At 42.7% G+C, this 26,843-nt stretch overlaps 2 protein-coding genes across 2 annotated transcripts; one reads left to right on the forward strand and one right to left on the reverse strand.

Moving 5' to 3' along the window:
- The first annotated feature begins 81 nt into the window (after positions 1-81).
- On the forward strand, positions 82-20,625 carry TDRKH (tudor and KH domain containing). The gene is made up of 14 exons (XM_024571967.3): positions 82-188; positions 12,288-12,436; positions 13,211-13,317; positions 13,931-14,120; positions 14,829-14,968; positions 15,081-15,402; positions 16,260-16,420; positions 16,814-16,986; positions 17,419-17,483; positions 17,756-17,907; positions 18,141-18,242; positions 18,488-18,584; positions 18,768-18,857; positions 19,048-20,625. Exons 2-13 carry the CDS (start codon positions 12,313-12,315, stop codon positions 18,818-18,820), a joined length of 1,686 nt encoding a protein of 561 aa, XP_024427735.3. The 5' UTR covers positions 82-188; positions 12,288-12,312; the 3' UTR covers positions 18,821-18,857; positions 19,048-20,625.
- Positions 20,626-21,117: 492 nt separating this feature from the next.
- OAZ3 (ornithine decarboxylase antizyme 3) lies at positions 21,118-26,791 on the reverse strand. Its single transcript, XM_024575545.3, is given in 8 exon segments — positions 21,118-21,366; positions 22,107-22,192; positions 22,696-22,871; positions 23,648-23,722; positions 23,724-23,784; positions 24,061-24,210; positions 25,052-25,074; positions 26,687-26,791. Coding segments are annotated over 6 exon segments (561 nt in total). The 5' UTR covers positions 24,081-24,210; positions 25,052-25,074; positions 26,687-26,791; the 3' UTR covers positions 21,118-21,223.
- Between the last annotated feature and the right edge of the window lie 52 nt (positions 26,792-26,843).

Consider the following 26,843-nt stretch of genomic DNA (forward strand, 5'->3'; position numbering starts at 1 on the left):
TTGTAGCTGGGAATGCCATTGGTCGGGCTGCGAGTCGGACCTTGATTGGTGCGCGTGGGCTGCGGAGGCGGGGAAGTGGCGGCCGGAGCGAAGTCCGCGGGGCAGCGAGCGGGCGTGCGAGTGGGAGGAGGCGAAGGCAGCTGGGCGGAGGTGCGAGGAGGAGGGCGTGACGGCCGACTCGGAGAGCGGTAAGGGCGGCTAGCGGGAGCGGAGGTTGGGGTTTTGGAAGAGCCCGTCTGGGGGCGTCCTGGCACCGAGGAGCCGAAAATGTGTGTGGGGCTGAGGAAGGGAGGTGTCCGAGGGCCCTGGGCGAGGGGCGGCAGTGCGAGCGCCGGGTGGTGAGGCGCTGCGGGGACAACTTTATCCATTGGAGACCAATCGGCTCCAGAGAAGATGCTCTGGCCCAGGGGTAAGCCGCAGCGACCCGGTACGAGAGGTTTTGCCAGTTCTGACTCTTCCATGGATTGGGCCTTTTTTGAGAACCTCCATCAGTTGCTTTTTATTAAAAGCAGCTTTTTATTTTGCCCAGCCTTTTCTTTGATTATCTCCAATAGAATGACTGCAGTCAGAATAATAAATGGAGAGTGGTGGTGGCGGTGGAGTATTTGTTTCGCCGGTTTCCCTCCTTACTCCGTAATGCAGATACCACCGTGGGTTTTGGCTGAAGACTCCTGTGCCAAAGTTACATTTTTATAGGCTCTTTTCTCAGCTTCAGAGAAATGGATTGAGGCTTTTTCACTCACTGATTTAAAAATAAATGTAGCAAGGATGAGGACATTGAATGAGGTACTTAAATTCAACAGGCCTATTGACACGTTTTAGGTACTTTGTGGGTTCTGGTTATTAGGAGATACACTGGAATGAGAGTACTGGAACTCACAGTGTGATTTGACTTCTATGTTTTTGAAATGATAATATGGAAGTAAGCCTTAGTTATTCATATCAGATGGTTGTTAGCAGCTGTTTAATACAAATGTCGGGAAACTTCGAAGTTTCTGCCTCTACTAACACCCATCATCTAGCTACAGTTCCCACCTCGAAATGATCCAAGGGTCTCCTCTTCACCCACTTCCCCCAGGAACTATGGCCTTAAATTCTGATCTGCTCTTCACATTCAGTTTGAAGTAATAAAATCAAACACAAGCCAGCAGTCAGCATTATACAATTTTCCCCATTTCCATCATATTTTTCCCATTTTTGTTTCCTTTTCCTGAAAAGAAACAACAGTGTGAAAGAATGTCAATTGTAAAAGAAAAAGAAAACTACTTGATCAATCATTATGTGAGACGCCAGCTGATAACTTAATTAACAAAAACTTCACTTGTAATATCCGGAGAGGAGTTAGTAAAATTTAGCTTTTTGTTCAAATAGAAGTCACCCAATAAGTGTATTCTTGTCACAGGTATTCATCTTTCTAACACACATACCCCCCACCACCAAATCATCAATATTCTCTGCCTCAAATACCACTGTCTACTAGGTGCTCAAATCAGAAACTTGGTAGCCAGCTTCTTGGCTCACCCTGTAATGCTTCCATAAATCAATTGCTAAGTCTTAATGTATTCTACCTATTAAAACTTGCTAATCCATCTACTTTTCTCCATCTTTATCACTGATACCTGGGCTGGCTTCTGAATTAGTCTCCCTACCCCCACTGTAGCTGTCTTCAATTCATTTTCACTACAGACACAGCCTTCAGTCAAAACTTTCAAGCAATGCATGTGTTCTGGAGGAGTATTTGGAGTACTCTGGAAGCCCATGACAGTGAGACCTAATGTAGTATAAGGGTCAGGACTGAGGATTTGATTGCAGAGCCAGAGGAATATCAGATACTGTTTTGCCCTGATCCTGACAGTTTCCGAACTGGAAAAAACAATACTGTTAGTTCTGTGAGTCTCCTTCAAGAGGTGCCATTGGTGACTGGTCTTCAAACCACATTGCACACCACATTGTGTGGAAATCACTTATTTGTGTGATCCTTAGGGAAATTTCTGTCTCCCTGGGCTTCAGTTTTCCCAGTTGTACCATTATTAGTGGAATCAGATAATCTCTGTGGTCCCTTTCAGTTCTGAAGTTTTATAGTTTCTTCATCCCATAAACGAATTATGGCCAGAAACGTGATATTAAAGGCAGACAACACTGGAGTCCTGATGAGTTACTGCTCTTGTTTGCAGGGCTAGATTTCTTTCAGTTTCCCTAACCTTTTGACACCTACAGACTGTTGTCTGTCAAGATAGGACTTTCTTTGCTTGATAGGAAGCTTAATAAAGGCAGCTACCAAGTCCTCTGAGCTGTTTTATCTCCAGGGCCAAGCACACAGTGGATAGTGTATATTTATTGGTTTGAATGCACAAGATAAATAATTTGTATTTTAATGGGGTGGTTTTCACCTGTGTACCATCTAAGAAATAAACCTCTTAAGTTCTAGTTCCAGCTGTTGCATTAACCTATAATTGTTGTATTAATCAAAAATTTATAGCCTCTGCATTACATGTAATTTGTTGTTTTGGTGTTGACCTTTCCTACTAGGCTGAGTATTTCAGGGCAGGAGTTCTTGTGTCCTCAGCATGCTCAGCCCACAACAGAGAGCTAACACTGTTTAACTGGGGCATATTAATAGTGAAGACAAGCTTTGCATTTTAGGGACCATATGAGAAAATATATGAAGTAACCAGTAGATAAAAGAACTGAAATCTTTCCTAGAGACCCTGAATAAGCCATTTCTTAACATAGGAAATTGGCAGTTCTTGTGGCTCAAGAGTTATTTAAGCAAAAAGTGGCCTTTATGAAACTGAGCTTGTTTCCTTTCATTTGGTATTGGGTTGGGCACAAAGTTTGTTTAGTTTTTTCCATATGATGGCTCTAGTAGTGCTTAGTTGTTTTTAACTTCATTCAAAAACAGTTTTGTTACATTGTGTTGTGACAGCTCTCATATCAGCATGCATTTAAAAAAACTAATCAAAAATGGTGAATATTTGTGCAGCCATTTAAATATTGAAGATGGAAGGAAATACACAACATTTTCAGTGTATTATGCTTTATTATTTCAAGAAATGTAAAAACGCAACTGAAATGCAAAAAAAGGTTTGTGCAGTGTATGGAGAAGCTGCTGTGACTGATCGAACATGTCAAAAGTGGTTTGAGAAGTTTCTTGGCACTCTTGACATTTTGGCCAAATAAATCTTATGTATTGGAAGATGCTTAGCAGCACCCCTGGCCTCTACCCAGTAGAAGGCAACAGTGGGAGATAGCCAACATACTCAAAATATCCAAATTAATAAAGTTATTGGTGAAAATGAAAAATGTGCCTCTTATTTTATGGAAAAAACCATACAGACTTTTTGGCCAACCCAATATATAAAAAGATGTTTACATACTACTACCCAAACTTTCACAGAAAGTTGTTGAAAGGTTTTATTTGCAGCTTAGTTGGGGGAGGGGAGGAGAGAGTACAGTAACTGATTTTTATCCAGTTAGGGTAGGGAAGGAACCTCATACCTCAAGCAAATAATCCTACATTAAAACTCAACCTTTTTCTTCCTACCCACTAAAAGGTGGCTGGGTGAGGGGGTAGAGCAGCCACACTTTCTCCAGTAGGTTTATACTCAGTCTCTAAAAGTGATGTAGTATACTGGATCTACTTACTGAGTGAGTAATTGCCTAGAATAACAAGACACTTGTAAAGAGTCCCTCACCAAGCTGATAAAACGAGGTTTTGTTTTTATCTTTAGGCCATGAGTTGAGCAAGAGAGTGGATTAAACTTGGTTAAAACTATTGACTAGAAAAAATAGATTTGGGAAACTTCTGGTAGTTCTCTGATGACCTTCATTCATTTCTGCTGGTCAGTAAAGCTCTGAGGCCAGATGCAAAACTGGGCCCTCTGACTGACAGTAGTTAGAAATTCACCTGTCGTTCCTTATGTGGTTTTTATGTGCTCCTCAGAATGAGATTTCTGTGCTAGGTTGTCTCCTTTTTCTCATCACCCTTCCTGGGAGACATTCAGGAAAAGCACTAACAGAACCGAAGTTTTATTCTTAAGTAGGTCCTTTATTAATAAATATGTTTTTAGGCTTACTAGGATACAGTCTTTTTTTTTTCTGGGATATCATAATTATGTGGGTTGAATTTTTGTACCTGGAGGCAAATTGTAGCATCAATTACATTTTCTAGCTCATTTTAAAGCAAAGCTTGTTAAAAGCCACATTGTGTTTTGTTCTACTAGATTGTAATATCTGGAAATAGACACTGTCTGTAGTCTTTGTTTTGTTTTGTTTTTTTACCACCTACAGTGTTTTCCAACAGTATTTATTCATTTTTAACTGAATGTGTTGACCAAAATAAAAAATAAAGATACCAGAACTGTTTTGCTGATAGTTTAAAAGGAGGGGTGGGGATGCTTCCAGAGTCACTTTAAAAGGTTGATACTATGCAAATAACCCAGACTCTGGGTAAGAGGTCAGGTGAGCTTTTTAATCATGTGTACTCTTCTGCAAAACTGGGATTAATGTTTCCTGTTTTACAGGGCTATATGAAGATTGAATAAAGTAATGTTTGTGAAATGCCTGGTGGCATAGTATCTACTTAATATATATGTCTTTTCATCTTCGTGTCCTTAAGTGCCACAGTAGCATCTAGCACATCTACGTAGTAAATGTGGTTGAACTGCATTGGTGAAGCCAGTGGTTTAGAGACAACAGATAAACCATTGAGCTAAGGAGAAACTCACCCGATATTGGTTTAGCTAAGGGAAACCCCAGAGACTGCAAAGCGGAGACTGGCAGAGCTGAGACTTAAAGGAGGAATAGGATTTTGCCAGGAGTTCCAGATGGGCTAAGGAGTAAGACTAGGAAGACAAGTGATACATGTCAGAGGAAGGATACATAAGAGAGCACGTCATATTCCTGTAGTGGAGATGGGTTTAGAATATAATGGTAGGCAGAGATCCAATTACAAAGAACTTTTATGCCACTAATAAGTTCACATGCAGGCAACAAAGTTGCTAAGAGGAAGTTTATTCATTCATTGAACAAATGATTTTTTAAAATTTTATTTGTTGTTTGACTTGAGAGAGAGAGAGACATCGACATCGATTTGTTGTTCCATTTATTTATGCATTCATTGGTTGATCCTTGTATGTGCTCTGAACGGGGATTGGACCCACAACCTTGGTGTATCAGATGACACTCAAACCAACTGAGCTACCCAGTCAGGGCTCAAAAAATGGTCATTGAGTGGCTACTGATTGGTAAGCACTGAGGAAGGAAAAAACATACTCCTGCCCTTGTGGAGTTTACATTCTAATGGGGAGATAACCAAAATGAAGACCTCACAGGTCATTATAATGACTTTGGCTTGTAATCATAGGGACATGGGAAGCCACTGGAAGGTTTTGAGCAGATGAATGATGTTATTTGATACTAATTTTTTAATGCTGTGTTGAAAATAAACTGAATGGGAGACTCCTGATCAAGATGGCAGCATAGGTAAACACAAACAACCACATCACAATTACAACTAATATATAGAACAACCATCACTCAGAACTGTCAGAAATCAAGTTGAATGGAAATCTGACAACTACTAAATTAAAGAAACCACATCCATCCAGACTGATAGGAGGGACAGAGATGTGGTATGGTGGATAAAAATTCAGGAGGGATATCTCAGGAGCAAGAGGTCCGAACCCATACCAGACACCCCAGCCCAGGGCTCCAGTGCCAGGAAGCTAAGTCCCCATAACTTCTGGTTGCAAAATCCAGTGCAAATTAAGTCAGTGGAAGAAAGATCAGGAGTCCCAAGCAGTTCCCCTTAAAGAACCCAAACACAGACTTGCTCAGACTCACTCCCTCTGAGCTCCCGCACTGGGATAGCAGCTTGAAAGGCACCAGTGGCATATAGGGAGGAACTGAAGCAAAACAGGAGCTGGAGGATAGCTTCCTCCCAGACAGAATGGTGAGCAGAGGCCATTGTCCTTTTTCTGAGCCCTCCCTGCAAAGAGCTACAGAGCCAGCAGGATAGTATCATATCTGAGATTCCATCAACCTGGCTAACACTGTTTGTCCCACCCTGGAGATCCCTTGAGACTCTATCCCACCTGACTTAATGGCCCACCCAAACTGTTAACTATGACTATTCCATTTGACTGGTGGTCTTGTCTCATGCTTCACAACTTCCTAAATCTTATCAAACAAATGACAGCCAGCCCCCAGCCCCCATACCTCTTGCTAAGTGGCCCCAGGCCTGCCACTAGCAGCAACGAACCTAGATAGCTTGGCTTTGCCTGGGAATCTCCAAGCCAAGCACAAGTAGCAGCCATCTCAGATTGCTTTATAGCTCATGCAGGGTGGCCCTGGGCAGAACACAGGTGGGGACTGAACTTGGCCTGCACCACTTAGGAAACCCCAGAGTCTGCACACCCAGTCAACAGCTACAGACCATGTCAGAGCACCACCACCCTGCCCCTGCACAGCTGATCCTCCACAAATGGCAGAGGTTGATGGTCTATGGACACAGTCAGTCATTATAGCTGACTGGCCTGGGTAAATCCCTCCCATTAACCTGCCAACAGCAGTTGACACTCAACTACAAGGGGAGGCTATACTCAGCCCACAAGAAGGGTGTACCTAGAGTATCCAAATAGGCTGATAGGGGAGGCTGTGCCACTGCCCTACAGAACACCTACTACATTAGGCCACACTACCAAGACCGGGAGTCATACCAGCTCTACCTAATACACAGAAACAAACACAGGGAGGCTGCCAAAGTGAGGAGACAAAGAAACATGGCCCAAATGAAAGAACAGATCAAAACTCCAGAAAAAGAGCTAAATGAAATAGAGATGAGCATTCTATCAGATGCAGAGTTCAAAACACTGGCTATAAGGATGCTCAAGGAACTTAGTGAGGACCTCAACAGCTTGAAACTATCCAGTCTGAAATGCAGGATACATTAATTGAAATAACAATTTACAGGGAAACAACAGTGGAGTGGATAAAGCCAAGAGTCAAATTAGTGATTTGGAACGTAAGGAAGAAAAAAAACATTCAGTCAGAACAGCATGAGGAAAAAATTATCCAAAAATATATAAGGATAGTGTAAGCAGCCTGTGGGACAACTTCAAGCTTTCCAACATTCTCATCATAGAGATGCCAGAAGGAGAAGAGAAACAGCAAGAAATTGAAAACTCATTCGACAAAATGATGAAAGAAAACTTCCCTAATTTGGTGAAGGAAATAGACATGCAAGTCCAGGAAGAAGAGAGAGTCCCAAACAAGATGCACCCAAAGAGGCCCACTCTAAAACACATCATAATTAAAATGCCAAAGCTTAAAGATAAAGAGACAACCTTTAAAGCAGCAAGAGGAAAGCAGTTAGTTACCTACAGGGGAGTTCCCATGAGACTGTCAGCTGATTTCTCAAGAGAAACTTTGCAGGCTAGAAGGGACTGGCAAGAAGTATTCCAAGTCATGAAAAGCAAGGACCTACAACCAAGACTGCTCTATCCAGCAAAGCTATCACTTAAAATGGAAGGGCTGAAAAAGTGCCTCCTAGACAAGGTAAAGATAAAGGAGTTCATCATCACCAAGCCACTATTATAAGAAATGTTAAAGGGACTTACTTAAGAAAAAGAAAAGATCAAAACTATGAACATTAAATGGCAATAAATACATATCTATCAATAATTGAATCTAAAAAACAAACTAAGCAAACAAGAAGAACAAAGATGTACTCATGGATACAGAGAGCGTTTTGATGGTTGCCAGATGGGAGGGAGGTGTGGAGGAATGGGTGAAGAGGTGAGAGTATTAAGAACTAAGAATAGCCCTGGCTGGTGTGGCTCAGTAGATTGAGCACTGGCTTGTGAATCAAAGGGTTACTAGTTTGATTCCCAGTCTAGGGCACATTCCTGGGTTGCAGGCCAGGTCCCCATTAGGGGGCGTGGGAGAGGCAACCACACATTGATGTTTCTCTCTTTCTCCATCCCCCTCTCTAAAAAGAAATAATAAAATCTTTTTTTTTTTTTTTAAAGAAGTAAAAACAAGTAGTTTAGAATATCCATGGGGTTGTAAAGTACAGTACAGGAGGTGGAGTAGCCAAAGAACTTATATGCATGACCCATGGACATGAACAGTGGTGTGGGGAATTCTTGAGTGAATGCAGGGTACTTTGTGGAGGGGGACAAAGAGGGAAAAATTGGGACAACTGTAATAGTATAATCAATAAAATATAATTAAAGAAAAACTTAATGGATGGGAGTTACCATTTACTGAGGTGGCAAAGACAAAATACAGAAAGAAGATGAGATCAGGAACTCAGTGTTGTACCTGTGAAGTTTAAGGTACCTAAGAAACACCAAATAGAGATGTTTCATATGCAGGTGGATAAAACCATTGTTCAAGAGAATGGTCCTACTGGATCTATGAATTTGGGAGTTTTCAGCATATACGTAGGATTTAAAGCCAAACCGTGCATGAGACTTGATGAGATTACCAAGGAAATGAAGTGGAGAGCAGAGGGCAAAGGATGGAGCCCCAGGGCACTCTGGTGCTTAGAGATTAGAAAAAAGAGAAGGAACCCAAACATGACACTGTTGGAGCAGCCAGAAAGTGAGAAGGAAAGCAAAGAAAGTGTGCTGTTGTGGAAGCCAAGAAAATGTTTCAGAGAAGAGGCAATCACCAGCTATGCCAGCCACTGGGATAAAATGAGGACTGAGAATTGATCGTTGGATTTAGCAATGTGAAATCATTTACTTCAATAGGCACTATGAGAGTGTATTCAAGGAGAGAAATATGGAAGTATTAGCACTCTTGAGTTTTCCTATCACAGGAAGGAAAGAAATGAGAAGTATTTGGAGGAAGAGTTGGAATCAAGAAAGTGTTGTCTTTAAGAAAGAAATAATAGCATGTTTAGCATGTTTGTCTTCTGATGGAAAAATCCATTAGAGAGGAAAACAGTGATGCAGGAGAAGGAAGGAGAGCAGTGTTGGTGTAGTAACACTTTTATGAGGGACTTCAGTGCTAAGAGCAGAGACAGTTCATACATGGCTACAGAAGAGAAGATAGAATGTTTAGGCACAGATGGAGGTAGGTGGGTAACGTGGTGGAAGTTTATTTTCTCTGAATGCTCTACTTTCTCAGTAAAATAGGAAGCAAGGACATCAGCTGAGAGGATGGAGAAGGTGGTACTAGAGATTTGAGAAGGGATGGTCTGGAAAGGTGAGAATGTATATAGAATAAGGAAACATAGTGAGGGATGTTAAGATTTGCTTGGCAGCAGAATGAAGATACAGTGTCAGTATTTGACTCAGTCACTTCTTTTTTTAGTATATATTATTATACTATTACAGTTGTCCCAATTTTTTCTCCTTTGCTCCCCTCCACCTAGCTCCCCCAACTCCCTCAGGCAATCCCTACCCCCCACTTAGTTCATGTCCATGGGGCATGCATATAAATTCTTTGGCTACTCCATTTCCTATACTGTTCTTAACATTCCCCTGTCTACCTTGTTCCTACCATTTGTACTTCTTAATCCCTACACGTTTTCCCCATTCCCTCCTTCCCCCTCCCAAATGATAACCCTCCAAATGATCTCCATATCTATGATTCTGTTGCTGTTCTGCTTGTTTGCTTAGCTTGTTTTTTAGATTTAATTATTGATAGTTCTGAATTTATTGCCATTTAATGTTCATAGTTTTGATCTTTTTCTTTTTCTTAAGTAAGTCCCTTTAACATTTCTTATAATAGTGGCTTGGTGATGATGAACTCCTTTATCTTTACCTTGTCTAGGAGGCACTTTTTCAGCCCTTCCATTTTAAGTGATAGCTTTGCTGGATAGAGCAGTCTTGGTTGTAGGTCCTTGCTTTTCATGACTTGGAATACTTCTTGCCAGTCCCTTCTAGCCTGCAAAGTTTCTCTTGAGAAATCAGCTGACAGTCTCATGGGAACTCCCCTGTAGGTAACTAACTGCTTTCCTCTTGCTGCTTTAAAGGTTGTCTCTTTATCTTTAAGCTTTGGCATTTTAATTATGATGTGTTTTAGAGTGGGCCTCTTTGGGTGCATCTTGTTTGGGACTCTCTCTTCTTCCTGGACTTGCATGTCTATTTCCTTCACCAAATTAGGGAAGTTTTCTTTCATCATTTTGTCGAATGAGTTTTCAATTTCTTGCTGTTTCTCTTCTCCTTCTGGCATCTCTATGATGAGAATGTTGGAAAGCTTGAAGTTGTCCCACAGGCTGCTTACACTATCCTTATATATTTTTGGATAATTTTTTCCTCATGCTGTTCTGACTGAATGTTTTTTTTCTTCCTTACGTTCCAAATCACTAATTTGACTCTTGGCTTTATCCACTCCACTGTTGTTTCCCTGTAAATTTTTCTTTACTTCACTTAGTGTAACCTTCATTTCTGCATGGGTCTTTTTTGTGATGTTGAAGTAGCCAAATGAGTTCCTTGACATCCTTATAGCCAGTGTTTTGAAGTCTGCATCTGATAGATTGCTTATCTCCATTTTGTTTAGTTCTTTTCTGGAGTTTTGTTCTTTTCTTTCATCTGGGCCATATTTATTTGTCTCCTCTTTTTGGCAGCCTCCCTGTGTTTGTTTCTGTGTATTAGGTAGAGCTGCTTTGACTCCCTATCATAGTAGTATGGCCTACTATAGAAAAGCACACTGGTAAGGTGGGTGGGACAGAGCTTTAGGTAACTGCCGGGGCAGGGCAACCCATGTGGCTCTGTGTGGGGGAGGGCTCAGAGTGGGGACAGTGCCCCTGCCGGGCCGTTAGCATTTTGTCTGGGAGGAAGCTGTGTCCCGGCACTAGACCTGATGCCAGACATTTCCATTTCTCCCCTTTGATGCTGGTGCCCATCCAGCTGTTGCCCTGGTGCTGAATCCCAGAGGAAGTGAGTCTGCCGAAGCCCTAAGTTTGTTACACACCCTTTAGGAGGAGACTCCTGAGAATCCCATAGTTTCTTCCACTGCCCCAACCCCTACTGGATTTTACAGCCAGAGTCATGGGGACTTACCTTCCTGGTGCTGGAACCCTTGGCTGAGTGGTCTGGTGTGGGGCTGGGATCCCTTGCTCCTGAGGTATCCCTCCCAATTTTTATCCACTACAGGTTGGTGAGGGACCACCCATCCCACATTCCTCCGTGCTTCTCTGCACCACGTGTCTATGCCTCTCTGTGTCTCCACCCCTCCTACCCATCTAGATGACTATGGCTTCTTTAATTCCTTGGTTGTCAGATTTCCATACAGCTTGATTTTCTGATGATTCTGAGTGATACTGTTTTGTAACCTAGTTGTATTTTTCCTGTGGTTGTGTGAGGAGGTGAGCCATGTTTTACCTAATGCCTCCATCTTGACCAGAAGTGACCCTATGACTTCTTACTCGCCATTGTAAGAAGGCCAGTAAGAAGACCATTACAATGGTCTAAATGAGATTTGATAAGCTTCTGAATCAGTCCAAGTGCAGTGTTTTAGTGTCATTAGCCAGTAAGGAATAACTGAAGCTGCAGGTGTGTGTGAAATCACCCAAAGAGAGCAGAGTGACAATAGCAGTGGATAGAGGACACAGGAAGACAAGCCCAGGACTCAGAAGGCCCCTCCAGTGAAATAGGAGAAACCCATTTCAAAAAAAAAGAAGGAACAGAGGTAAAATTAGATAAGGCTTATACATGCCATCTAGGTTGATTATCTGGGAAGTTGTATTTTTGGTGGAGCAGGGCAGAACTCCCCTTACACTATTCATTGAGTAGCAAATAGAAATCAGGAGTATAGATAGTGAACAAACACTCTACTTCCAAGAAAGATAAGTAGAAGTAGCAAAGCCCACAACTAAGCCTGGAAAGCCACTCCCAGCAGAGACAACAGGTTCAGGAAAGGCCTGGAGGCATAGAAGGGATCATACATGAATTTTAATCAGTGTGATATAAAAATCTAAATATATATTTTAAAATATTTAATAATTTTTTTGTTTCTTTGTCTTTGAAAACCGTGATCAATGTGTAGTTCTACTTGGGTGTGGGGGAATGAAGTATGCCTCTATTTAGCTATATGTGTGTGTGTGTCCCTTAGCTAACTTAAAAAAAAAAAAAAACCTAAGACCTTTTATGTGATAAAGATTTTGAGACTGCTCAGTCTCTTAAAGTGGAAAAGTAGGCAGAAGTATTCTCTTTAATAATAATAATAATAATAATAATAATAATAATAATAGAATGTGTTCCTGTGTCTCTCTGCCAGTTACAAAGGAATTGGACGAAAGTTCCTTATTTTCCCTCATTTGCTTATTTCAGGATGTAAGTCAGAGTACAGCAGAAAATGTCCACTGAACGGTCTTCTTGGACAAATTTGTCCACTGTTCAGAAGATAGCACTGGGCCTCGGGATCCCAGCAGGTGCAACAGTTGCCTATATCCTATACCGCAGATACAGGGAAAGCAGAGGTATGTGAATCCCACAGCACATACAGAAATGTTCAGACTGTGTTCCAGCTTTGTTGAATTGAAATGAAAATTGTCCTTGCCAGACCAGGGATCATTTGTTGGGATGTAATTGGCTTTCTCTGAGGGGTCTTTGAGACTATGGAAACTATATAGTTTCTTCTTTTCTATATTCTTAATGTGAAGCTATCATCACTTATATGAAACTATCATTTCTATGAAATGAAGAATTCATTTTATAATTCTATTGATCTGTTCCCTTCAGAAATTCACGTTGCAGTGGGTTCTTTTTCTTTTTTAAAATATCCATACTATTCTCATCTTTTTTTATATGTTCCTTCTATTTTGTTGTTAGGAGAATGCTAACTGTGGGGTTTGATTTCCCCCAGAGGCTGAACATAGAGAAGACGACCTAGAGAAATGATTTATGTACAAACAAGAGAAGTTCTGAGCCTAATGGACTCCTTGGGCAATTTCTAGCCTTTCATTCTTCTCCAAAAGAAATAGTTTGCCTAAAATCCAATACTTCTTGGTTACGGAGCCAAATGTGTTTCCCACTTTAACATCTGAAACAGTATCCCAGAGAGAATGCTCATCCTCTGGTCTTTGGGGGGGTCCTTTAATTCCCACTCAGATGCTCCTTCTCCTTGTCATTGTGCTTAAGATCCTCAGTGTATCTCTTAGATCAGCATGTCTGTGACGGCTAGATTCAGGGGAGGGCTGGCATTAGCTTTAGGTGTTATCTAAGTTTGATCTGATGAGCCATGATCTGTGCAGAAGAGCGTCTGACGTTTGTTGGGGAGGATGACATCGAGATAGAGATGCGAGTGCCCCAGGAGGCTGTGAAGCTCATCATTGGCCGGCAAGGAGCCAATATTAAACAGGTAAGTGTATGAGCCAGCAGTCTGCTTTCCCAGAAATTGGTTCTACTTTTCCTTCTCTGCCCCCATCCCATAAAACCCACCCACAGTATGTATATTTTAAAAAGAAAAAATACAGGAACTTTTTAACTAATATGCTGTTTACCTTCTAGAAATAAGTACTTCTGCTCCCTAGAGAATGGATGACTTAGCTTGAAATGGGGGTTTTTGATTGGATGTATCTCAGCTTGGTATAGCTTGAACCATTCTTTTCTACTATGGAATTAACAAATTCTCATTAATTGACATTAAATATTGAATTGCTGCCTGATTCTTACCATCTTTCATTGTTCAGGTGGGGTGTCAAAAAAGAAAAATACTTGATTCTCTAACCCAAATAACATTAGGAAGAAAGAGGGTTCTAAACACAAAGAGAAACTATTTTAAATTAACTGCTATTGGGGGTTGCCTTTGTCACTAATTTCCTTCCATAAGTACCTATGAGGAATGTGTATAACATCCTGATTTTGCTGATAATTGTGTCCATTTCCATCTACCTTCCACGGGTAGGTTTAGGGTGTCCTTAGCTAAAGGGGAGCTCTTCCAGAGCATATTGTATGTATCCTTTTCTCTGCAGCTGCGGAAACAGACAGGTGCTCGGATTGATGTGGACACAGAGGATGTAGGCGATGAGCGGGTGCTGCTTATCAGTGGTTTTCCTGTTCAGGTGTGCAAAGCCAAAGCAGCAATCCATCAGATCCTGACAGAGAATGCTCCAGTGTCTGAGCAACTCTCAGTTCCCCAGAGATCTGTGGGCAGAATCATAGGTACCACTGGACAGCTTCCTTCTTTTTTTTCTCTACCTTTCCCTTTCTTTCACACCTTTACAAGGGTTTTTCTTGGCCTACTTCCCCTTCACTTTGCTGAGGGGAAAAAAGAAGGACATGGAGACCAGAGTTTTATTTTTTTACAGAGCTGTTGGTAAAGCAAAATCCACTACTTTAAGAAGTTGTATGATCTGAACTTTACAAATAGGTTCCAAAAGGGTTTGGGTAAAGTTACTGACCTCATAATAGATTTTAAAGGGACTCAGGATGTTCCTGTTTTCCCAAATCTTTCAAGATAGTGCTCTAGAGAGCACCTGCCATGCTTTCCTCTAGAGCGTTCCTTATGCTGCTGTTAGAAGCAGAGAAATGTCCTGTCCTTGGTCCAATGGTTCACACACCACAACTTGTAGGATCTCTTCTAATGAAATGGATGTAAAGTATGCTGAGTGGTCAGAAAATGGAAATAATATGAAGAAGTTAACCTAGCTAATGTTAGAGTTTAAATAAAATGGATAGAGCAAATAATCCAGAATTATTCTTCTTACAGTAGGGATTTCAGTAGCTCCTGCTTTCCATTCAATATTTTGCATTCTGTTCAGTTTGAAAATAGGAACTGACTCTCTTCTAGTGTATGCAAAATAGTGATTTCTCTGGCAGTTAAAGTTGGCTAGGACAGAAGGACAGGACTTTATGTATTGTTCAATGTAGGGAGAGGTGGCGAGACGATTCGTTCTATCTGCAAGGCCTCTGGAGCCAAAATTACCTGTGACAAAGAATCAGAGGGGACATTACTACTATCAAGACTTGTAAAAATCTCAGGAACACAGAAGGAAGTGGCAGCAGCCAAGGCAAGTAGCTGGTAGACTTAAATCATACCGAAGAGTGAAAAGAACCCTTTATTCCACCCTTGGTCAAGATATCTGGCCACATAGCCATCATTCCTTCTCTTATTTTCCACAGCATCTGATACTAGAGAAAGTTTCAGAAGATGAAGAGCTTCGGAAGAGAATTACTCATTCTGCAGAAACCAGAGTTCCACGCAAGCAGCCAATCAGTGTAAGAAGAGAGGAAGTGAGAGAGTCAGGTGCAGCTGGAGAGCCAGCTCTATGGAAAAGCTCTGGTACTAGCAAGGAGCAGGCTTCACCACTGGCAGTTCCTCCCTGCAAAGGAGGTGGTGACATGGTTGCTATAGGGCCAGAAGAAGGTTCCTGGGAGAAACCTAATGGTGACAGCTTTCAGAAGCCTGGAGCCCAGAGCAGTCCAGAGATGTCCATGTTTGAAAGTATGTAACAGAGGGAACCCATAGCTGTATGAAAGATAGAAATACTAGCTTAGATAACCCAAGATTGGAAGCAATAAAAAATAATTTCTATTTTCTTGACTAATAAGTTTCACCATAGATACACCTTTCTGGTAATATTTTACTTGGATTAGTACTGAAGATAATATTCTTCTGAGTACAAACCAGCTAATTATGGAAAACAATGTGGGACTATGCTAGTTCACAGGAAACTAGCCTGTGAGTAATATCAAATAATTAATTTACATTATATTTTCTCCTAACATACTCATTAAACAGGTAAAATAGTCCGCCCAATTTTTTTTTTTTGCTTGTCTCGTTGTTTTTTAAACTCATCACTATTCAAGAAGAATTAAAAGGCTGTGAGCTCTCTTTTTCATGCATAGGTATGGGACAGGCAGGGGCAACCAGGGCCCCTGAGAGGTTCACAGACTTGTCCAGGGTCACATAATGAGTCAGTGGAAGAATGAAATCTGGACAAGCCCACATCAGTCCATGTGTCTTTGCTGGGCCATGCTGCAGCTAGCATATGGAGGATTTACCGTCATTTTACTTGGTGACTGATTTGAATACATGGCAGATGACTAAGAATGTAAACTCTCTTATTACTCAGTTACATAGGAAGGTACAGAACATAGCTTAGTACTTCTCTTCAGGATGTTCTTGTGTGGTTCATCCAGTTGTTCCTCCAGCCACTTTTAAAATGGTAATAGCCACTTGGTGTTTGTCCCTCTCACCCCTGATACAGTCTCCTCATTCTGACCAGAGATGATTCTGATATTGTTACCATATTAGATGGTGATAATTCTGCAGCTTAACTTGCTTATCCCTGTGTTTAGTCCCCAGTCCTGACTTCAGTTTCCATGCTGATGAATTCCTGGAAGTCTACGTCTCTGCTTCTGAACATCCTAACCACTTCTGGATTCAAATCATTGGCTCTCGAAGCCTGCAATTGGATAAGCTTGTCAATGAGATGACCCAGCACTATGAGAATAGTCTGGTGAGGGACAGGACTGAATTTGATGAAAAGGGGCTTATCCTTTTCATTTGTGGTATATTCTCTTCCTTTCCTGTGGAGCAACAACTCATTCTTTCTTCCTTCTGATATTGCCTGTTTATGTTTTAGCCTTCCCCCCTTTTTAAAAAAGATTTTATTTATTTATTTTTAAGGAAAGGGTAAGGGAAGGAGAAAGAGAGGGAGAGAAACATCAATGTGTGGTTGCCTGTCATGAGCCCCCCCACTGGGGACCTGGCCCTCAACCCAGGCATGTCGCCTGACTGGAAATCGAACTAGCAACCTTCTGGTTTGCACGCCCACACTCAATCCATTGAGCTACACCAGCCAGGGCTAGCCTACCCCTTTCTAACTACCCTCTTCCTGACTCGTGTGTAGCCTGAAGACTTGACCGTGCATGTGGGAGACATTGTAGCAGCACCTTTATCTACAAATGGTTCCTGGTATCGAGCCCGGGTGCTTGGCACCCTGGAGAATGGGAACCTAGACCTCTACTTTGTTGACTTTGGAGATAATGGAGATTGCCCACTGAAGGACCTCAGGGCACTCAGGTCAGTGTGGAGGCTGGAGTGCCAAGTTTTTTTTTTTTTAAGATGGGGAGGGAGGTAGGAAGAGAGGGCGAGAAACATCGTTATTAGAAACAACAATTAGTTGCCTTCCATACATGCCCCAGAGGACTACACCTGCAACCCAGGCATGTGCCCTGACCAGGAATCAAATTGATGACCTTTCAGTTCATGGGACAATGCCCAACCAACTGAGCCACTCTGGCCAGGGCAGGAGTGCCAACTATTGACTCTACCCTGGCCACAGGGTGTTGAGCTAGCTGTTAGCGCTTATCATGGGGGGGGGGGTGTTGGTTGGGAGAGCCTATTTACATAGAGCAGATTATCTTCTCCCACTGAGGTAGTGCTGTCTGGAACAAGGAATGTAAGAAGGCCCTTCTGGCACTAGGAGTCTAATTTCAATTTCTTTCACTTTAGGAGTGACTTCCTAAGTCTTCCATTTCAAGCAATAGAGTGTAGTCTGGCACGGATCGCCCCCTCAGGTAAATTGGTCACGACACCTATTGACCTTGCCTCCAAATAGAATAACTTTAATACAATACATGGGAGTTCTCACATTCCAAGGCTTTTTGAGTTCAAGGGGCTCGGGTGTCTTTTCCTCACCAGAACTAGAAATCAACAGCCAGAAACTTGCGTAGCCGTCAGACATAGGTGCCTTCTGGAGTAGAAAGAGGTAGTTCTAATTCCAGCCAGGGTATAATCCCTCCCGTCAGCACTGTCCCCTTCTTAGGCTTTCCCTACAATCTTTTGCTAGGTGAACAATGGGAGGAGGAAGCTTTGGATGAATTTGACAGACTTACTCACTGTGCTGACTGGAAGCCTCTGGTGGCCAAGATCTCTAGCTATGTCCAGACTGGTATCTCAACTTGGCCCAAGATCTACTTATATGATACTAGCAATGGGGAGGTAAGATTGAAGTTCAACTCATTGCTCACTGGCTCTTTAGTATATTTATAGCCTCATTTACTTTTTCTTTCCCAGAAACCCTATCTGATGTTACTTCTACTTCATCAGATCCTGTTTACCATCCCAGCAAAGGAATGTCCTTCAAGTATCAATCCTAGCTCTTCTGCCCTGTTTCCTCAGATATGCCCTTCCTTACGGAGAGAACATCATTCCCTTTTTATTTTTCTCCTCAGAAACTTGATATTGGATTAGAATTAGTTCGTAAAGGATATGCAGTTGAGCTTCCTGAAGACATGGAAGAAAACAGAACTGTCCCAGACGTGTTGCATGATGAGGTAAGTGAGCTATTGCAGTCATTGAGGGTGTCTCTTTGGGGCAAATCTCGTGCCTTAAGAGACATGAGGACTTCTAGTCATGAGACATTTTGTAGAGCTTTTCTGGCTTATCAGAGGAGGCACTGTGTCTCCCTTCAGCAACCAAACTCAACTACCTAGACCAGATCTTGTGAGCAAAACGACAGAGTGGCCACTTCTTTCCCACTAGCCAACACATTCTTTTTCTCTTGTTTACATCCTCTCAGGACACAGAAACAGATGTTTCTCTCAGCAGCATGCTCACTGAGACCAAAAAGAGCTCTGGAGAGATAGCAAATACCCTTTCCTGCCTCAGCTTATCAGGTACAAACAGCCTTTCTTCCCTTAGAGCATCTTTGGAAATTACCATTTTTCAGTCAGTCTCTCCAGACTGGGGAGCTCGTTAAAGCTTACCTCGAGCAAGGTGATCATTGAGCATCCCTGAGCCTCAGTGGCAATGCCTGCCAGATCCGGGCAGTGTCTAACTTTCTCATTTCTGCTATGTAGAAGCTGCCTCTGTGTCTGGTGACGACAACCCTGAGGATGACTACTTAATCTGAAGTCTGCTTCAGCTGCCTCAGCCATCTGCTCTGCTGTGTGAGTGGCGCTATCATCTCTCTGTAGCAACAGGAAAAGGAACAAGGGTGACAATGGGGGCCTTGCTTTACTCTCTTCCCCCTGGCCTCTCTAAATAGTTCTTCTCTGCAGCTGTTTTCCTATAACTTAACTTGCTTTCAGACCAAGCCCTTTCAAGCTTTTTTTGTCTTTGTGTGTTTGTTTTTGACAGGATTTGGTGCCTGGAGAGAGGAGCCTATGATGAAGAGATCTATGCAGTTCTTCCTTTATTACACAATATGGTTTGCTGTGGACCAAATGCATTTTCTCCTTCCAAGGGATGACCAGAAAGAGTGTGGGGTAGAGGGAGATACTCCACCCCACACCAACCTTCCTTCCAGTGTTTGAATACTGCTGCATTATGTCCAGGCTGCTCGACATCTGGCTTGTTCCCCTCAGCCAGTCCAAATGCATACTCCTGCTAGGCTGTGTCCTCTTTGAGGCTGGGAAGCTGCCAAAGTTTGGTTGTTGGAAGTGATGATTCTGCACACTTCTGACTCACCTTCTCAGGTGACTCTGGTGAAGGGAAGTTTTTGAGTGATAAATTCAAAGACTGCAGTTGAGTCAGGAGGCAAAGGCAAAAATCAGCATATTTGTATTAAAAACCCTTAGGAAATGGGAAGGAGAGGATGCTGCCTCTCATCCTCAATTGCTGATGCTATTGGAGACAAGTGTTTTGAAAACAGTGTTCTGTCTATTTTTCTATACACTTTGGTTAAAATATAAGGAAGGGGAGAGGCAGCTCAGGAAATATTCTAAATTGCTAGTATAGCATCTATAAAAAAAAAAAAAATATATATATATATATATATACACACACATATACACATACCCCTGGAGAGAGAGAATGCGTATAGTTGTTTAAAGTGTTTGGGAGATTCTTTGCTGAATAAAGTTCTCAAAAAATTATCTAAAACTAAATACTGGTTGAATCACAAAGTGGAAGCAGGCCTATGGGTGTCTTCTGATCCTAAATCTCGTGCTAATTGCGAATACCTCACATGGAGGGGCCCATCTATGAACAAGCGTTCCTCCCACATATTCTTTCCCTAAAGTTTCCAGGAACAACTTAGGTTTGCGCTATGTGGATAGGACCCCACCTAAAGTTTGGAAGAAAATGCCTGGATTAGTATTCTAGAAACCTGGGTGTACAAATAGATCTCTGGACTTTAAGGAGCCTGTTTCTCTACAGCCTCTCTCCACTTCTGACAGTATGGTGAGGATCCAGGGAAAACTGTAAAGGTACTTGAAAGTAAATGTAAATATAATATGGGGGGTAAAACAATGACAAATGAACATTTTTTAAAGGATCGGCAAAGTAAACTGGAAAACTTGAAGTTAGCACATTAGAATACCTTTTTTGAAAAATCTGGGAATGAGTGATCTAGGTCTGTCCATATACTACATGGCACCTCTATATTGCCATTGCGACAATTTTCAAAATTTATTTTCTCAGAAAAATCTCAGTACCAGTTAGCAGACACACTCCCATGGAGAAGCAGCTCTAATGAGCAGTCTTAGAAAAATCAATGAAGGGCTGCCATTGACCTTTCAGACCTTGGCTCAGCCCTGGAATTGGAGCCATTCTACAGCAAGGTCACGAGGTCATTTAACCCCATTTCCTCAGCTCCTCAGCCTTTACTGTTAAGTAAAGAGGACCCGTAATATAAATCATAAGACTTACTGCTGTGGAAAATGACTGCTGTCTCATTCCTAGCTACAGTTTACTCCTATGTATAAAAGTTTGTTCCTTTAATGTGGCCTTTAAGTCTTGTCAGTTTACATCCCATTCTGATGGGTTCCTCCTCCTTCAATACAACCCTGTACTTTCCTGCTGCCAGGAAAGCCCTCTTTTGTGCTTCCTACTTGTTATTATCTCTGTTGAAATCCCTGAGTCAAAGCTGTGGGACCCATGTGCCTTCTCTTTTCTCCACATCCAAAAAGAGAAGGGATTAGCACTTGTCTCCAATTTGAACTGAAATACATCAGTGAAAGTCTCCCAATAAGGCTCAGTTCTTGCTCCTGGCAGGTGCTCAGTAAATGGTTAGAATAAATGGGAAAATGAGTTTGGGGTGAGGGGAAGGTAAAAGGACCCTAAAATCCTTGGGTTCCTTTCCTCTTTATTCAGGTCCCTCTGATCTTTTCAGTCATTAAACATTTCCTACAGTGAATTCAGCTCTGAGGGCCCGTGTTCCACTCCAGCTGATCCCACCTTCCCCCCAAGAAACAGTGAATACTTGAGGATTGCACTACCCTTTATTCCTAGGATAGAAGAAGGTGTCTCGAATCACATCCTGGGTCTCATGTATCAAGGCCCCCAGCCCCTCACAGAGCAGGAATAAGCGTGTTCAGGGAGGTTCACTGGGCAGGTGGTCCAAGTCCCTTTCAAGGGGATACACCATAAAGATGGCATTGTTCCAGGGAGGGAGGGCAGGGTGACCTGGTCTGACCAGCTCAAAGCCCATGTAGCTGAAGGCCCGTAGTAGGGCACCTGTGAAAGAAGAGAACAGATTGGACACTCTGAAACTCAGTACCACTGTTCCCCCAGAGATTGGATTTTTCCATTAGGGGAAGGCTGTGGGGAGAGCAGTGTAATGCAGGCATCAGGATGATGTGCTTTGGAGTCAGACTTTAAGACTCTAACCCTGGCTTTAACATTTGCTTTGCTTTGTGACATCCTATGAACTAGCCCTTCTGAACTTACCCTCATTTGTCCAATGGGGATTACAGAACCTTCTTCACAGAATTTAAACAAGATGTTTACGAAGTGCCTAACACAATGATGATACTGTAAACTCTTCATGTTTTGACTTATATCCAACAGAGTATCAAGTCCTTGAGGGACAAGGTTGTAGTTTCTGTAACTTGTGCTTCAGCATCTAGTTAAATATATTCCTGTCCTGGCCTTATGGGCCTTATGCCTCACCCTTTCATAATGTTGGTGTTGAATATTTGAAATCCTTTCTGTCCTACCAGACAAATTCCTTGAATGGATTCTGTGTAATTTCACTCGTGCTCTTTTAGTCTGGCTTCTGAAATCTATCTGCAGGGACTTCCTAATAGTCCCTTCGTACCTTGAACAGAATGCTATGTACTTTCATTTCCTTGGTGGGGGTAGCCTGGAATACTTGAGCATGCCTTTTTAAAAAGGGACAAGAGGGTCTCTTAAAAAGCAAAAGTCACTATTGGCTGCTGTTTCAGCACAAAGGACCAAGGACAGCAGAACTTCACCTCTGTCATTCCGGTTGTTTTGGAAGTTTACAAACACGGAGTCCACATTGGTCTTTTCCTCCACGTACTCCAGTGTGGCAGTCAAACTAGGAGCCAGGGAGAAAAATCACGGTTAATGAAATGTTTAGCGAACTCAGAATCCAAAAGAAATCTTATTGGTCAGTTTTTGCTAACCCAAGCCATGAAATGAAAGTTGCTAAACTAGTTTTGATAGGTTTTTCTCTGAAACCAAGGGGTTATGCACTATGAGACTGGATGGGATCTGAGGAGAAGGGACCACTCTATAAAGTCATCAACTGGAAAGCATGTCCTATTCAACTGTTTATGGATCCTCACTTCTGTGTTTCTGACTCTGAATTCAGCAACCTTCCATGGGCTGTTATCCCTTGAACCCCAGATCCAGGCTGGCTCACAGGCCTTTCTGCATGCCAGTTCAATGGTTTGACTCTATCCAGCTCCTGAGTCAGCTCTTACTGGTTAGCAGCACGCCCTGCTAACCAGTAAGGGCATGCCCATCATATCTGATGAAACGATAAAAGAGTGAAACCCCAACTCTCTTCCCTCCCTACTCCCATCCAGGCTCGGTCACCTTTCCTGGTTGCCTTGATCCAAGGCCCGATATGGGATATCCAGGAAGAGTCGATGGTCACAGAGAAGGCCGTGCCAATGAGCAGAGGTCTGGGGTGTAAGGCGGAAATGGAAGTCCAACTGCACTGGGTCCTGGTCGGGTAGAGGGTCAGTAGCCAGCACCGTCAAGTTCCCAGCCTGGAAAAGGAGTACAAATGAGAGTAACAGTCTCCTGCTTTTTAGTGCAGCGTGCAGCTAGTACTTACATATCAGATCTCAGGCCAATGTGGGTGTCAGGAAACAAGGAGGGGGCTGATGGAGAGCCTGGGAGAACTGAAGACAAAGTCTTACCTATATATCATTTAGCCCTAAGACCTAACTCCATCTCTGTCACGGAGTTCTCCTCAATAGCAAACATCTGAAATCTGGATTCAGATGTCATTGCAAGATTAATTCCTGCTAACCTCAGCTCAGGGTGCACTATCCCTTTAGAAACTGACATTTACATCAGAAAGCTTATTCTTTAAACAAAGCTGTGCCATCTGTTTACTGTCTTACTGATAATACTCTTCCACTTTTTTCCATCAAATGAGTTTACTCACAATTCTCCCATTTCTCATCTATAATGCAAAGGTCACACACAAGCAAGTTATTGCAAAATGATACAAGGGCAAGTGCAGGAGGTCTGGGTTCTAGTCCAAGTTAACATCTGAACAGCCTTCTGTCCTCCAAGTCTTTTATACAGTCTGCTCTTTGTTCCCACTTCCTCTTTTCCCGTCCTACTTTTCATCACCACCTTAAGATCTCTGGGCCAGAATCCTTATCTATAAAGCAAGTAGCTTTTACACATGAGCTTTGAGGTCTCATCTTGCTCTTTCTATGATTTATTTTTCCAACTAGCTAATGTTCCTTCTATACAAGGTATCGTTACAGAAGGCGTGGGACTGCCCGGCACCGACTCACAGTCCACTTACCGAATACAATTCTTTAAGCTGGTCGTGGTCACCCTGCTCGGTGCTTCTGCCCATCTGGGGACCTACTAGGGACTCAGGAGCACTGAAGACAGGAACGGGGCCGGAGTGTTAAGTCCTCCCGTTCCTTATAAGTGATGCTGGTTGGGAAAAAGAGGCCCAAATTAGTTTAAGTCTGAGATGGGGAAATCATCATAACTTCCAGGAACACAGGACCAGGCTCTGGCATTATTTTCTTTATCTTCCCTAGACCAGTTATTTTCCAAGCCAGCCAGTTGGAAAGATTCTTAAATTCCATGCCAGCCTTTCACCCTACTTTGTTATTATCATCTCTTGCCACTGGAGAAGTCCTTTCAAATTTTTATACTTCCTCACAGTCTACATAAACAACTACAAGTAGAGATGAAAACAAGTACCTTTTGTAACAAGGCAGCATTTTCTCCCGGAGGGTGATCCGGTATTTGTAACAGTAGAGATAATAGGCGTATGGTGACCAGATTGGGTAGAGGTAGTTCCGTGTTTTTCCCCTCTTGATATAAGAAAGGGAGTAGAAAGAGGGGTGCAACCTGTTACAAGGCAGTTTCTCAGTTCAGTGCCTCCCTGTGGCAAAGTGAGGTTCAGAGGTGAGTGACAAAGGTTTAGGCAACCTGGTGCCATTGTGACCTGGTGGGCATTATGACATGGACAAGTAGCCAGCCTTTATGTCATTTCAGGACTCAGCGGCCCCCCATCTGACCCTTCCCCTTTAGCTGAGTATGCACTTCCCAACTGGATCAGTGGTAAACAGCCCTGCCTGAGTATTTGTTGTGCCCACCCAGCCTGCCCCCGACAACACACACACACAAATGCCCCCTCCCCTAAGTTTCTGCAACTAAAGAGTTGGTGTCCAGGGGCTGACCTGTTTGGTTCCCGGCTCCTATCAGTTCAGTATTTTCACTGTCATTCCTACCTTTAACAACTCAAGGTTGCTACACATGTTTAAAACTTTCTAATTGCCTTATAGAGTAGGAATTGCAAACTAACTGTCTCCAGGGGTCCTGACAGCTACAGGAAATTAGTGGAGCTGCTGGTTGGGGCTGTAGCAAAATGGGAAGCTCACACCCTGTCTCAGGCCGACACAACTCAGCTCCCTCCATCTAGTTGCCGTGCAGGAATGCAGACTCTGTGGGGCAGGGTGTGATTTTTCAGCAAAACTGGAAAGACAGATTGTTGAGGTAAATTTCTCCAATTTTTTTAAATTGAGTTAAAAAATTAAAGCGATTTTAAAAAAGAAACATTGTGAGTAAAACTTAGTTCTGGGGCCACCAGTTTGAGACCTGTGTATATTCATTCATCCATTCAACAAATACTTACTGAGGGCCCATGAGTCAGGCACAGTAAACAAAGATCCCTGCCCCATGGACATACCTTCTAACAGTGAGAGAACAAACCTAAACAATAAGCATAAAATAATTTAATATGTTAGAAGATAATATTCTATAAAGAAAAAATAGAGCAGGATAAAGGAGGATCAGGAGTGTAAAGGGGATGGGGGCAGGATGCAGTAATAAAAGGGTGATCCAAGTAAGTCTCATTGAAAAGGTGACATTTAATCGGAGTTGAAGGAGGTGAGGGAGGGGTAAGAGCATTCCCTCCATGCCTACACCACGACCAGCGCAAAACTCTAAGGAGGAAGTACAACTGGTGTTTTCAAGAAAGAGAAAGGAGGCCACTGGGCAGAGCAGTCAATGCTCCCCGATTCAGTGTTTTCCTCACTCCCTTCTCCCTGTTTCTTTTCGGGGTAGGGACGCCCATTGCACTGACAGATAATGGAATGACTTAGGTGGACTGTAGGAGAGGAGAGGGAGGTGAGGTCAGAGAGTTATCAGACCAGATCACATATGGCCTTGTAGACCATTATATGGACTTGTTTTACTCTGAGTAAAGCAGGAAGTAATTTCAAAGTTTTGGCTGGAAGAGTGACATGATCTGTTTTATGTTCTTAAGACTCTGACTGATAGAAACTGCAGAGCATTAAAGTGACATTTGTCAGGAAGGCTATTGCAGTAATCCAGGCAACGGGTAGTGTCTTATTCCAGGGGGGAGCATTGGAGGTGATGGGAAGTGGTAAGATTCTGTAAGCAGCTTAAAGGCAGAACCCACAGAATTTCCTAGTATATGGAAGAAGTTGAATCCTAGAACTGAAAGAATGGAGTTTCCATCAACTGAGATGGGAAAGGCTCCAGGTGAGGCAGTCTGGGGCAGGGGAATAGAGATTGGTTTAGTTTGGAGTATGGTAACTTTGAAAAGTCCTTTAGGCATGTAAGGGCAAGAAAATAAGCAGTTGGATATTCAAGTCTGGAGTTTAGAAATCTAGGATGGAAATAGAAATTTGGAAGTCACCGGCATAGTAATAGTACTTTTTACACCATGAGACTGAATGAGATCGTCAGGAGGTTACATATTGAGAAGAGTAAAGATCCAACCACTGAGTCCTGGGGGCATTCTAAGAAGGGAGAAAAGGTGAAATCAGCAAAGGTGACTGAAGAAAACTGGTGTCCTGGAAGTTAAGTAAAGAAAGTATATTAAGGAGGAGGGACGGCTGGTCAAAGGCCATTTATGGGTCAAATAATATGATGCGCCGCACGTCTTTCCATAATCTCCTCTGCCAAACAGACCTCACTAATTCCATTTATCAGATCTTCTCTCCAGTACTGAGCCCCTCCATGGTTTCCTTTTCTTATGGCTTATCTCCCTTAGGATTTAGGATTCTTTAAATACTAGCTTAAATACCGCAGTTGTAAAAACCAGAAGACAAATCCTGGGTTATCATAGTATTCCAGCGGAATTCATCCTCATCCTTTCACCACCTTTTTAGGTAGATTTGAAGTAAGTAAAGGTGAGAGCGGCAACTCCCTTCCCTCAGTATCCAGTTTATCAACTGTCAGAACTGGAAGCTACTTCAGAGAGCTGCACACAGCAAAGCCAACAGGGAGACAATGTCTCTCCGTGTCAGTCCACCTAAGTCATTCCATTATCTGTCAGTGCAATGGGCGTCCCTACCCCAAAAAGAAACAGGGAGAAGGGAGTGAGGAAAACGCTGAATCGGGGAGCTTCGACTCGGATCTCTGGCCTCCCAGCCACGGCGAGGCAGAAAAACCACCACGTCCACCCCGCACGGCGCCCTCCCCTCAGGCGCGCCGCGGGCACCCGCGGGGGC

The sequence above is a fragment of the Desmodus rotundus genome, chromosome 12, assembly GCF_022682495.2.
Source record: "Desmodus rotundus isolate HL8 chromosome 12, HLdesRot8A.1, whole genome shotgun sequence".
Lineage (NCBI taxonomy): Eukaryota > Metazoa > Chordata > Mammalia > Chiroptera > Phyllostomidae > Desmodus > Desmodus rotundus.

Coding starts and splice junctions, on each gene's coding strand:
- TDRKH (XM_024571967.3), top strand. CDS start 12,313: ATGTCCACTGAACGGTCTTCTTGGACAAATTTGTCCACTGTTCAGAAG. Junction 17,908..18,140: donor ATGATACTAGCAATGGGGAG/GTAAGATTGAAG, acceptor TTTTCTCCTCAG/AAACTTGATATTGGATTAGA. Junction 18,243..18,487: donor CAGACGTGTTGCATGATGAG/GTAAGTGAGCTA, acceptor ACATCCTCTCAG/GACACAGAAACAGATGTTTC.